This window comes from Coregonus lavaretus (genome assembly GCF_964263955.1).
Source record: "Coregonus lavaretus genome assembly, chromosome: 10".
Classification (NCBI taxonomy): domain Eukaryota; kingdom Metazoa; phylum Chordata; class Actinopteri; order Salmoniformes; family Salmonidae; genus Coregonus; species Coregonus lavaretus.
Genome location: NC_139997.1, coordinates 19,237,309 through 19,251,777, shown reverse-complemented (window position 1 = coordinate 19,251,777; position 14,469 = coordinate 19,237,309). Strand labels below are relative to the sequence as shown.

Genomic DNA, 14,469 nt, shown 5'->3' with positions numbered 1-14,469 from the left:
GACGAGCTGTCCAGTAAGTGTACCAAAACATTCAAGGGCCATTTTCTCAAAAGTGGGGTTACAAGTTTATCAACTTTCAAAGCAGAATTACTTTCCCATTGTTCCTCAACTGCAGTGTATGATATACCATTTTCTAGCTCTGAGTCTCTACTTTTACCCACAATTTCAAATGTTGCTACATAAGACCGAATCGAGGCGGTCGGTCACATTTCATCTCAAATCCAAAATGCTGGAGTATAGAGACAGAATAATAAAAAATTGCTTCACTGCCCAAATACATACAGTATGGTGAGGACTGTCTGCCATTTAGAAAACATTTTTTATCCATAGTGACTTACAGTCATGCGTGCATACATTTCCGTATTGGTGGCCCCAGTAGGAATCAAACCCACTATGATGACACTAGGACATATAAGATGGTCCCATAGTCAACCAAAACCATGATGTGTAGCTGAATGTAACAGACGTTCTCCCAGTCCAACACAATCTTCCCTACATACTGTACATACACACAGCACCATTATGAACAATTATTTCATCCTTGATTGGCTCCTTCCGGTCTGTTCACTTCATACCCCCCGGTGGCGGAGATCATGTATGCCGCCACAGAGCCAGGAGGGTAGAGAGAGGGGGAGAGGGGGAGAGAGAGAGGAGGGAGAAAAAAAGCGAGAGAGAGAAAACGAGGAGGGGAGAGAGAGCGATGGGGAGAGAGAGAGAGCGAGAGAGAGAGAGAGAGAGAGAGAGATAGAGAGAGAAAACGAGGAGAGAGAGAGAGAAAACGAGGAGAGAGAGAGAGCGAGAGAGAGAGCGAGAGAGAGAGAGAGAGAGAGAGAGAGAGAGAGAGAGAGAGAGAGAGAGAGAGAGAGAGAGAGAGAGAGAGAGAGGATCATACACATGCTCTGAGCCCATCTACAGAGCAGCCCGGACCTCTGACTAACCCGTCTCAGCTCCAAGTCGACATAGTGTGTGTGTGTGTGTGTACTTGCATGCATGCATGTGGGGGGTTATGAGTCAATGTTACCATGTGCAGTATAAGTTAATGTATATGTCTTTATGTCCATGCATTTTCTCTTTTTTTTTTTACTCTGACTATTGCACGTTTGTGTTGCATGTTAAATGCTGCCCATAGTGAGTGACCTGTGAAATATTGAACTACTGTAAGTAAAAATTCAGTATTGTGAGTGAGGTAGTTGGATTATAGGATCAAGAGACTTGCATGTGATGAGTCCAGGGTTTTTCAAGCATTGGGAATTCTTAGGCGTGGTGACTGCAACTACTGCCTCACCCCCCTTTTTTTTGTCCAAGGCTCTGTTCCAATATCCATATACTAGAATGAGGCAATATCTCCTTTCAAATACTTGTATTCATTATAACACAGAAATGGATGACCCCTCCACAGTTTTCTTGATCTTAGCCTATGTAGTAATTTTCCAATCACCCAAGTTTGGTAGCATCTGCTGTTGGATGAACTTTATGGTCATGGGCATGGTTGTTCATGTGGTGGTTACAATGCCGTAGGAGAAAACGTGTTTGGTACAGGGATAGACATCATTTTTACATACAAATCTGAATATATACAGTTTGATTATTAAAATATAAGCCTCACTTTAGAGTTCGGGGACATCTGGTCACCCTAATTCAAAGCGGTGTGCTAGTATGGACATTGGAACATAGCCCAAGAGTCAATGGACCCTGATTGTCAGACATTTTGCCTATACCCTTCAATTCATGCACAGCAAACCCTGAGTGTCCATCGTGGGTCTTCCATTTATGCACAGGAACAACTAGCCCGTTTGTCCACCATTCTGGTTCTGGTAAAAACCCTTTGTGTTCTCTCTTCATCATTCGGACAAACATCAAAGTCCCTCACAGTTACACACCTCAGCATTCCCAAAGATACACTTGCAACGCCAACTACAAAACATAATGGCTGCTTTCACAACAACAACAAATATATACAACCTCAAATCCAAAGGCGGTGTGTATTACAGTTTTTCTCAATTGCTAAAAAACTAAAACCCATTGGCTGAACAAAGTTCTCAGTTACCTGGACTCATTTAGCTAATTATGAAGTCTGTTGTTAATACCTTAAACCATTTCACATGGTAAAACACAATTTGCAGATCTCACTTAGACTTTTCAGCAAAACTCTAAACACATTCTCATTCTCAAAACACATTCTGCACTCTAATGCATCCATACTGGTAAACACAAGTGGCAACAATCAAATACAAATAGAGAACACATGTCATTGATTGAATACAACCACTCAAAATTGATTTAACCTGTTTCAAATGATGCGACACAACCAATATAAACCAGTTCAGAGAGCAAACAGGTTGTCTCCCGAGTGGCGCAGTGGTCTAAGGCACTGCATCGCAGTGCTAGCTGTGCCACTAGAGATCCTGGTTCGAATCCAGGCTCTGTCGTAGCCGGCCGCGACCGGGAGACCCATGGGGCGGCGCACAATTGGCCCAGCGTCGTCCAGGGTAGGGGAGGGAATGGCCGGCAGGGGATGTAGCTCAGTTGGTAGAGCATGGCGTTTGCAACGCCAGGGTTGTGGGTTCGATAAAATAATGTATGCGCTAACTGTAAGTCGCTCTGGATAAGAGCGTCTGCTAAATGACTAAAATGTAAAATGTAAATGTTGAAGGTGGGAAGGAGAAAGTCTGAGAATGGATAGAAGAAACAATGTGAGAAGACGAGGACGAGTGCGTATGCGAGGTGGGCGACGAGGAGGAAGAGGAGGAGGAGGGCAAGAAAGAGGAAGAGGAGGACAAAGAGGAAGAGGAAGACAAAGAGTGGAAATATCTGATGAAATTCGAGCAACAGTCATAGACCATGTTCTTGTCCATGGACTGACAATGAGGGAAGCAGGACTTACGAGTGCAACCCAATTTGAGCCGATTTTCTGTGTCCACCATAGTAAGGACATTCAGAGAAGAGAACAGGTACAGTATACTACTGTATTTTTGTAATTGCAAATTTACTGTACTACACTATATGCAGCTGTTTCAATAGACATTTGTAAAGTTAATCACTGTATGTATTGTACTGCATGAATATGTTTTGTAACTGCACAACTACTTTTTGTAGAATTGCAAGGCTGCCACATGCAGGTGGAAGGACAGCTATATTCACTCAGGAGCAAGAGGCCGTTATAGTTGGCATGGTCCTTCAAGATAATGCAATACGACTCAGAGAAATCCAGGAACGAGTGACACAAGACAACACACACTTCCATGGAATCGACAGTGTGAGCATTTCCACAATTGACCGTGTCCTCCATCGTAACAGGATGCGAATGAAACAAGTATACAGAGTACCTTTTGAGCGCAACTCACCAAGGGTGAAAGAACTGCGAGCTCAGTATGTGCAAGTAAGTGTACATTCAGAAACATTTACTGTAATCCAGATTGTCTACAGTACTAACACATACTATGTGAATGACATTACTCTTCAGTACATACAATGTATGTGAATCAGAAGTGCATACAGTAGGCCTAATTGTACTCTACAGTATAGCACTGTCTCTGTACGACTTACAAAATCCTACATACAGTATATTGTATTTCTACACAGACAATATTTGACTTGGAATCCTTGGACAGACCCCATGAGTTCATCTTTGTCGATGAAGCAGGCTTCAATCTAACAAAGAGGAGAAGGAGAGGCCGAAAAATGATTGGACAGCGGGCCATTGTTGAAGTCCCTGGTCAACGAGGTGGCAATGTCACAATCTGTGCTGCTATCAGCAACCATGGTGTTCTACATCACCATGTTACACTCGGGCCATATAACACCCAGTACCTTCTAAGATTTATTGCCAATCTAAGAGATATTTTATTTGAGCAGCAGGTTCAAGAGCAGCAGGGTCAAGAGCTAAATGAGAATCCCATTCCCACCTATGTGATAGTGTGGGACAATGTCAGTTTCCACCGAGCTGCTCAGGTAAGGGAATGGTTTAACATCAATGGGCAGTTTATGAACTTGTACCTCCCTCCATACTCGCCTTTCCTGAATCCGATTGAGGAGTTTTTCTCCTCTTGGAGATGGAAAGTGTATGATTGACAACCCTACACCAGAGTAAATCTGCTGCAAGCCATGGATTTAGCCTGTGGTGATATAGGTGAGGAATCGTGTCAGGGCTGGATACGGCACACAAGAGGCTTCTTCCCCCGTTGCCTCAGGAGGGACAATATTGCTTGTGATGTTGACGAAGTGCTCTGGCCTGACCCAGCCCAAAGGCAAGAAGAAGCACATTGATCACATGTTTACTCCTTTGATTGTTGTCCCTTTCAGTATTGTATACTGTAGTACGGTGCATTGTAGGCTGTATACTATATAGAAAAGAGCAGAAGCTCTTAACTATCCGTTTCGACCCCAGACCTACCTACCTACCTACCGGTTATGGAAAATGTGCTCTTCTGGTATTTCTCCAGTAGGTTTCCTTAAGGAGAAAGCCTCCACTTCTATGTCAAAGATAATACAACAAAAACACTATAGTAAATACTATAGTAAATAATATTGGCCAAAAGACTCTTGGAATGATCTCGTCCGAACAACTTAGTATCTCATTCGAACCACTTAGTAATGTTTTTTTAGTTCAAACAAGATACTAAGTTGTTTGAATGAGATACTAAGTTGTTTGAACAACTTATTATCTTGTTCAAACGACTTCATTGTTCTTTTGTCTAATTAGGCCTAATTTGTTATGCAGCGCCAGTTGTGCTTGTCAGACCTTTGCTGCAGCCATTTAAAGCAGGGCTGCTTTGAATGCCAGAGCATGTAAGTGGGCCAACAAGATCTCACGGTTTTACCAATTTGACTTCAGATTCTGATGTTTATCCACGTTTATCCAAACGTTAAATGTTGAAGTTTTGAGCAACTTTGAAATTTGACTTTTGAAGAAACATGGATAAACATCAGAATCTGAAGTCAAATTGGTAAAACCGTGAAATCTACATTCAAAAGCAGCCCTATCAAACTGTCAATTAATAATCATATAAATGGTGGAATCAGTGAATGAATGGCTGCAGCAACGGTCTGACAAGCACAACTGGCGCTGTATAACAAATTAGGGCTAATTAGACAAATTAACTTTTTAATAATTTCAAACGAGATACTAAGTCATTTGAACAAAATACTAAGTCATTCGAATGAGATATTAAGTTATTTCGGACAAGATAATTTCAAGAGTCGACTTTTCTTTTTTGCCTTGGGCTTCAGGGCTTCCATATAAATACTACAGTAAATCCACAAAAACACTACAGTAAATAAACTCAGCAAAAAAAGAAATGTCCCTTTTTCAGGACCCTGTCTTTCAAAGATAATTAGTAAAAATCCAAATAACTTAACAGATCTTCATTGTAAAGGGTTTACACACTGTTTCCCATGCTTGTTCAATGAACCATAAACAATTAATGAACATGCACCTGTGGAACGGTCGTTAAGACACTAACAGCTTACAGACGGTAGGCAATTAAGGTCACAGTTATGAAAACTTAGGACACTAAAGAGGCCTTTCTACTGACTCTGAAAAACACCAAAAGAAAGATGCCTAGGGTCCCTGCTCATCTGCGTGAACATGCCTTAGGCATGCTGCAAGGAGGCATGAGGACTGCAGATGTGGCCAGGGCAATAAATTGCAATGTCCGTACTGTGAGATGCCTAAGACAGCACTACAGGGAGACAGGACGGACAGCTGATCGTCCTCGCAGTGGCACGTGTAACAACACCTGCACAGGATCGGTACATCCGAACATTACACCTGCGGGACAGGTACAGGATGACAACAACAACTGCCCGAGTTACACCAGGAACGCACAATCCCTCCATCAGTGCTCTGACTGTACGCAATAGGCTGAGAGAGGCTGGACTGAGGGCTTGTAGGCCTGTTGTAAGGCAGGTTCTCACCAGACATCACCGGTAACAACGTCACCTATGGGCACAAACCCACCGCCGCTGAACCAGACAGGACTTGCAAAAAGTGCTCTTCACTGACGAGTCGCGGTTTTGTCTAACCAGGGGTGATGGTCGGATTCGCGTTTATCGTCGAAGGAATGAGCGTTACACCGAGGCCTGTACTCTGGAGCGGGATCGTTTTGGAGGTGGAGGGTCGGTCATGGTCTGGGGCGGTGTGTCACAGCATCATCGGACTGAGCTTGTTGTCATTGCAGGCCATCTCAACGCTGTGCGTTACAGGGAAGACATCCTCCTCCCTCATGTGGTACCCTTCCTGCAGGCTCATCCTGACATGACCCTCCAGCATGACAATGCCACCAGCCATACTGCTCATTCTGTGCGTGATTTCCTGCAAGACAGGAATGTCAGTGTTCTGCCATGGCCAGCGAAGAGCCCGGACCTCAATCCCATTGAGCACGTCTAGGACCTGTTGGATCGGAGGGTGAGGGCTAGGGCCATTCCCCCCAGAAATTCTGGGAACTTGCAGGTGCCTTGGTGGAAGAGTGGGGTAACATCTCACAGCAAGAACTGGCAAATCTGGTGCAGCCCATGAGGAGGAGATGCACTGCAGTACTTAATGAAGCTGGTGGCCACACCAGATACTGACTGTTACTTTTGATTTTGACCCCCCCCTTTGTTCAGGGACACATTATTCAATTTCTGTTAGTCACATATCTCTGGAACTTGTTCAGTTTACGTCTCAGTTGTTGAATCTTGTTATGTTCATACAAATATTTACACATGTTAAGTTTGCTGAAAATAAATGCAGTTGACAGTGAGAGGACGTTTCTTCTTTTGCTGAGTTTACTAGAGTATATTACAGTCTGAAAGAAATTAAAGTAAATACTACAGTATACTACAATCAGCAAGAACACTACATTAATGACTAAAGTATACACTACAGATCTATTTTACTACAGTATTTATACTATAGTTAACTGTAAATACTACAGTGTACTACAGTATAGTACAGTACATTCTACAGTGAATACTACAGCAAAGTCCACAAAAACACTACATGAATACTACAATATTTTTACCATAGTATACTATAGTATTTATTCATGTGGGCGGTCATGTACAGTGAACTCCAAAAATATTGGGACTGTGACACATTTTTTGTTGTTTTGGCTCTGTACTCCAGCACTTTGGATTTGAAATTATACAATGACTATGAGGTAAAAGTGCAGACTGTCAGCCTTAATTTGAGGGTGGTTTCATGAACTGTTTAGAAATTACTGCACTTTTTGTACATAGTCCTCCCATTTTAGGGGACCAAAAGTATTGGGACAAATTCACTTATATGTGTATTCAAGTAGTAAAAAATGAAGTATTTGGTCCCATATTCATAGCATGCAATGACTACATCAAGCTTGTGACGCTACACATTTGTTGGATGCATTTCTATTTGTTTTGGTTGTGTTTCAGATTATTTTGTGCCCAATAGACATGCTAACCTCTCACCATTACAATAACATGGGAGGTTAGCATGATATTTGTGTGTATAATTTCAAATATCTCTCTCTCTCTCTCTCTCTCTCTCTCTCTCTCTCTCTCTCTCTCTCTCTCTCTCTCTCTCTCTCTCTCTCTCTCTCTCTCTCTCTCTCTCTCTCTCTCTCTCTCTCTCTCTCTCTCTCTCTCTCTCTCTCTCTCTCTCTCTCGCTCTCTCGCTCTCTCGCTCTCTCTCTCTGATAGGAGGGAGGTTGGTCGGGGAGGATTGGTGGGCATATAACGTCAACATTTAGCAACCCAAAGGTTGTGTGTTTGAATCTGGATAATTTTAGCCAATTAACTACTTTGCAACTACTTATTACTTTTCAGCTACTTTGCACCTACTTAGTATGCTAGCTAACCCTTCCCCTAACCTTAACCCTTTAATCTAACTCCTAAACCTAACCCTTTAACTACTTAGCTAGCATGTTAACTAGCCCTAACCCTAACCCCTAACCTAGCTAACATTAGCCACCTAGCTAGCCTAGCTAACGTTAACAAATTGTAATTAGTGTAATGTACACAAATGCGTTATGAAGAAAGAAAATCATGTAATACACACAAAATGCGTTGGACTTTTTCGTGTGCCTGTCAAGAATTTCGAATAAGTAATTTATGTCTATTTCACAATAAGCTGTGATAGTGTGTTGGGGTAAGGAGGGAGTTTATTAAGCATTTATTAAGTGTTTATTAAGCGTTTATTATGGTCATGTCCACTGTGACTGATAAAACACAGCTTGATAAAAAAGTAAATGGCCAAGACTCACCTTTTGTAGGCTGGTTGGATTCAGCTGAGTTTTGTCAATGATTTTTATTGCAACCTGGAGGAGACATGAGGAGAACTTGGGGTCAGAGGAAGTAAAAAAATTACATTTTACAAAAAAGCACAATGAGAAGATGAAAACAACCCAGTAGTAAAACATAGCTTTCTCCAACAAGCTTCAGCTATGACAAATAATATCCCGACTTACATTCATTATTTTCCTATCCATGGCCAGACGCCCCAGAACCAATGTCCCACTTCTTTATTTCCACATTCCAGTCAAGCCTATCCCTCCCCAACCGTCTATTTTAGCACTGCACCCAGCCATACTCTAATCATTGACCCCAGGAAGACAAGGGGTCGCTTAGACCAAAGCTAATGGGGATCCATCTGAATAAAGAACCACAACCCCCCCCCCCCCACCCACCCAATCAAGACAACAGCCCAATCCCAAATCAACCCCTAGACTTTACACCCTATGCACTTGTGGAGATCTGAGAGAATTTGCTTGGTATAAACAATATGGTGAAGCTTCCAGCTATGCTGGGTCTAGGGGTCAATTTGGGATTGGGCCCCATGCATTCATCCATGCCCTAACTATAACCCACTACCATAAAAATAGACACTATTTCATTATATTTCTGCTTTCTAAGACCACTACTCCTCCTCTGCATCATATCCATTACCCAACAAGCCCCCAACCACCACTCTCCCCATGCCCCAGCCTCACCTCCTTGCCCGTCAGGATGTGGCGGGCCAGCTTGACCTTGGCGAAGTTGCCCTTGCCGATGGTCTTGAGCAGGCGGTAGTTGCCGATGTGCGGAGTCTCGTCGGAGCAGGAGGCGATGGAGTTCCTGCAACGGGCGCCCAACGAGCGGCTGGACAGAGTGGTGCCCTTGTCTGAGCGACTGCCGGCTAGTGACACATGCTGGGGGGGAGAGGAGAGGGGAGAGGGGGTCACCACCAGCGCCCCCATTACCACTACCACGCAAAGCCTGGGAACGCCAAGACCCTTTTCACACTATCGTGCAGACCTGAACCATACTTAGCTGGCTCTGATATTTTATTTTCACATTGCTTTCTCCAGTACGGTTCCACCAACTATGGTGGCTGCATAACTAGGCCAGCCCAGTACAGCTCGGATCAGCCTAGTGGGGTGAAAATGATACAAGACAACTGAGACACCAATAGCTCTTTTACACTACTGTACCAACTGCTGACCTGAACCACACTACTGTGCTGGCTCAGATGGAAGGAATTTTATTTTCATATGGCCCCTTCCAGCACATTTTCAGCAACTAACTATGGTGGATGTGTAACCAGGCCAGTACAGTTATGCTTGGCTCAGCTCGGCATGGTAGTGTTTAAGGTACCACTGTACTCTACAGGACTGCTCTGCCATTATAGCATGGTGGCTCTGGCTCTCTAATATGGCAGGGTATTACTGAGAGTGAACTGATCTAACTAAGATAATGTCACATCAGTGTTTTCCCTAGATCTATTTGTTCATAGGTGGGGGCTTAAGGCCCTGAAAGCAACACCCAGGACTGCTGGTACACCATAGTTCTTCACTGAAATTATATTCTAATTTTGTATATTATCGTTGATTTGGACATCATCATACCTAGGTTGTGTTCAACGGGGCTCAATGTTGTGGAATGTTCCACACTGTTTGCCTACTGAGCATGGCCCTAGTGCAGCTTTGTGTATAGAAATACATGAGATCATTCATTTCTAGGTGAACACAAGAATATGTCATGATAAATACTACTATTCATAGAACATCTTGTCTGATCTCTCTGATACCTGGGACAAAGGTACAACTGAATGAGGTGACTAGTCACATGAGTCCTACAAATACTGAGCTAGTTTTCATAAAACCAGGGTTCAAATACTATTTGAAATCTTTCAAATATTTGAGCGTTTGCTTTAGACTGCGTGGGGTGCCATTTGGGCAGTGGTTGCACTTTTTTGAGTTTTCTATTGGTTCCATTGCAAGAGGCAAGCTCAATCAAGCACAGCTAAAGTATTTTAAATGATTTCAAATACAATTTGAACCCAGGTCTGGTATGCATCACATGCTGGTAAGTGCTCCATCCCAGAACCCAACAGCTTTCGACCTAGGTGCTGTGAAGATTCAGTCCAAAGCTTGAGTTATGGCAAATTTTCAGTTAGGTAGGCAGCAAAGCGTAAGATTTAAAAAAAAAAAAAATGTGTTTTTTACAGGAACAAAGATACATGTGTTTTAGTATGATGCAGCACCTTGTCATGTGACCAAACAGAAGCAGGGCTCAAAACAGAGGGAATGAGATGCCAGAGAAAGGACTGAAAGAAAAACCGAGAGAGAGGCAGAGAGGGAGAGAGAGAGAGAGAGAGAGAGAGAGAGAGAGAGAGAGAGAGAGAGAGAGAGAGAGAGAGAGAGAGAGAGAGAGAGAGAGAGAGAGAGAGAGAGAGAGAGAGAGAGAGAGAGAGAGAGAGAGAGATATTTGAAATTATACACACAAATATCATGCTAACCTCCCATGTTATTGTAATGGTGAGAGGTTAGCATGTCTATTGGGCACAAAATAATCTGAAACACAACCAAAACAAATAGAAATGCATCCAACAAATGTGTAGCGTCACAAGCTTGATGTAGTCATTGCATGCTATGAATATGGGACCAAATACTTCATTTTTTACTACTTGAATACACATATAAGTGAATTTGTCCCAATACTTTTGGTCCCCTAAAATGGGAGGACTATGTACAAAAAGTGCAGTAATTTCTAAACAGTTCATGAAACCACCCTCAAATTAAGGCTGACAGTCTGCACTTTTACCTCATAGTCATTGTATAATTTCAAATCCAAAGTGCTGGAGTACAGAGCCAAAACAACAAAAAATGTGTCACAGTCCCAATATTTTTGGAGTTCACTGTACATGACCGCCCACATGAATAAATACTATAGTATACTATGGTAAAAATATTGTAGTATTCATGTAGTGTTTTTGTGGACTTTGCTGTAGTATTCACTGTAGAATGTACTGTACTATACTGTAGTACACTGTAGTATTTACAGTTAACTATAGTATAAATACTGTAGTAAAATAGATCTGTAGTGTATACTTTAGTCATTAATGTAGTGTTCTTGCTGATTGTAGTATACTGTAGTATTTACTTTAATTTCTTTCAGACTGTAATATACTCTAGTAAACTCAGCAAAAGAAGAAACGTCCTCTCACTGTCAACTGCATTTATTTTCAGCAAACTTAACATGTGTAAATATTTGTATGAACATAACAAGATTCAACAACTGAGACGTAAACTGAACAAGTTCCAGAGATATGTGACTAACAGAAATTGAATAATGTGTCCCTGAACAAAGGGGGGGGTCAAAATCAAAAGTAACAGTCAGTATCTGGTGTGGCCACTTCCATCCCCTCAACATGTCCTCCTGCTCTCTGCCTTCCCCACCATCCCTTCCCACACCCTCACTCACCAACCCCCGAAAAGTAAAACAGGGAGTGCACCACTCATAGTGAGGAGAGAGAAAGCAAGGAATCAATGAAAAACAAAATGAGGAGGAGACTACGTACCAGATGCACACAGGATGAGGAACTTTAGAGTTAATCTTCTTGGTGATTTCGGACTGATGTATATGTATACATTTGTACATTCCCAACATCGAGTCTAAACTATGTTGAATTGACTATGAATGTGAGCTTTGCTCAAACTGGCTGTTATTTAGTCAGGATCATTACGAGATGATTCTAAGACATTATAAAGGGGTCATACATGCTCATGACAAGCATTATAGCTGCATCATAGTGCATTATAACGGGATGCTTTAAGTAAAGTGTTACCATGAGGTTTAATATCGGTGCACAGTTCACTGTCCAACCCCAGCCTGGCCCACCCTTCCCTTCAAATGACCAAATCGCCCTCTAGTGGCCTCATGGGTGGACTGTTATTAATATTTTTTATAATTTCATAATTAATAACGATTATTTCAAAAAACCCGCCGAAAATCTGGTGTTTCTACACTACCGGTCAAAAGTTTTAGAACACCTACTCATTCAAGGGTTTTTTGTAATTTTTACTATTTTCTACATTGTAGAATTATAGTGAAGACATCAAAACTATGAAATAACACATATGGAATCATGTAGTAACCAAAAAAGTGTTAAACAAATCGAAATATATTAGTGGGACTATCATTTGTTTTTCAACAGGACAATGACCCAACACACCTCCAGGCTGTGTAAGGGCTATTTTACCAAGAAGGAGAGTGGAGTGCTGCATTAGATGACCTGACCTCCACAATCCCCCGACCTCAACCAAATTGAGATGGTTTGGGATGAGTCGGACCGCAGAGTGAAGGAAAAGCAGCCAACAAGTGCTCAGCATATGTGGGACCTCCTTCAAGACTGTTGGAAAATAATTCCAGGTGAAGCTGGTTGAGAGAATACCATGAGTGTGCAAAGCTGTCATCAAGGCAAAGGGTGGCTATTTGAAGAATCTCAAATATAAAATATATTTTGATTTGTTTAACACTTTTTTGGTTACTATATGATTCTATATGTGTTATTTCATAGTGTTGATGTCTTCACTATAATTCTACAATGTAGAAAAGAGTAAGAATAAAGAAAAACCCTTAAGTGTTCTAAAACTTTTGACGGTAGTGTATGTCAAACGGTTTTGTTATATTTAAATCTTCTATGATGTATATAAAGTGTAATAATGGCATGCAAACTCAAAATTGAATACATTTCAACTCTATATCTAAAGGTTTCTTAATTTTTTAAGGCCATAACCATGTGTGTGATGTGTATACTTTTGTTTAAAAGTAGATTTGCTTAAGACTACCACTCTGTGTGACCCTGATTTAGCCCACTGCAGTAAAAGGTTAATGACCGTGGTCCGTATATCAGTGTAAATTCTGATCTAGGATCAGTTTGGCCTTTAAGACCATAATAAATCGGATTATTATGGACTGGATGGACCTGATCCGAGATCAGCACTCCTACTCTTAGATGTTTGATATAATGAAAACCCATATCGTAACCCCCCTATGTCCATTTTGCAACCCTTTTTTTTTTTTTATAAAGCCACCCCTAATCTGTTATCACTCTGATCACTCCTCCCTGTCCAAATCTTACACATGCACCCCTCTCTCACTCTTTAATTATCTTTTAGAACAGCATCACAGCCCCTTCAGATTGGTATCACTGTGTTATCATGTTGTATAATCCCCCTTCCTCACCATTCCCAACTGGACTGAGAGGAAGGAGCATCAGAGGGGTGGTGATTGGTGAGAGCAGAGGAAGCGGGGATATGGAGTGTGCCCCAACTGGCACCCTATTCCCTTTATAGTGCACTACTTTTGAATAGGGCCAATCTGGTCAAAAGTAGTGAACTATACTGAACAAAAATATAAAGGCAACATGTAAAATGTGTTGATCCCATGTTTCATGAGCTGAAATAAAAGATCTCAGAAGTTTTCCATTGGCAAAAAAGCTTACTTCTCTCAAATGTTGAACACAAATTTGTTTAAATCCCTGTTAGTGAGCATTTCTCCTTTGCCAAGATAATCCATCCACCTGACAGGTGTGGCATATCAAGAAGTTGGTTAAACAGCATGATCAATACACAGGTGCACCTTGTGCTGGGGACAATAAAAGGCCAGTCTAAAATGTGCAGTTTTGTCACACAACACAATGCCACAGATGTTTCAAATTTTGAGGGAGCGTGCAATTGGCATGCTGACTGCAGGAATGTCCACCAGAGCTCTTGCCAGATAATTTAATGTTAATTTCTCTACCATAAGCCACCTCCAATGTCATTTTAGAGAATTTGGCAGTACGTCCAACCGTCCTCACAACCGCAGACCACGTGTAACCATGCTAGCCCAGGACCTCCACTTCCGGCTTCATCACCTGCGGGATCATCTGAGACCAGACAACCAGACAACTGATGAAACTGAGGAGTATTTATGTCTGTAATAAAGCCCTTTTGTGGGGAAAAACTCATTCTGATTGGCTGGGCCTGGCTCCCAAGTGGATGGGCCTGGCTTTCAAGTTGGTGGGCCTATGCCCTCCCAGGCCCACCCATGGCTGCGCCCCTGCTCAATCATGTGAAATCCATTGATTAGGGCCTAATGAATTTATTTCAATTGACATTTCCTTATTTGAACTGTAACTCAGTAAAATCGTTGAAATTGTTGCATTTATATTTTTGTTCAGTATATATAGTGAAGAAGCCCATGGGG

General features: G+C 42.0%; 1 protein-coding gene across 1 annotated transcript in view; it reads right to left on the bottom strand.

The window, feature by feature from the left end:
- LOC311136455 (MAP/microtubule affinity-regulating kinase 4-like) overlaps window positions 1-14,469 on the bottom strand; it is a gene marked incomplete at both ends in the record, with an annotated part of 52,115 nt that overhangs the window by 36,647 nt on the left and 999 nt on the right. The window contains 2 exons of the mRNA XM_084170589.1: window positions 8,223-8,276; window positions 8,949-9,146. Coding sequence (XP_084026715.1) covers window positions 8,223-8,276; window positions 8,949-9,146 — 252 coding nt within the window. The remainder of the gene's footprint in view (window positions 1-8,222; window positions 8,277-8,948; window positions 9,147-14,469) is intronic.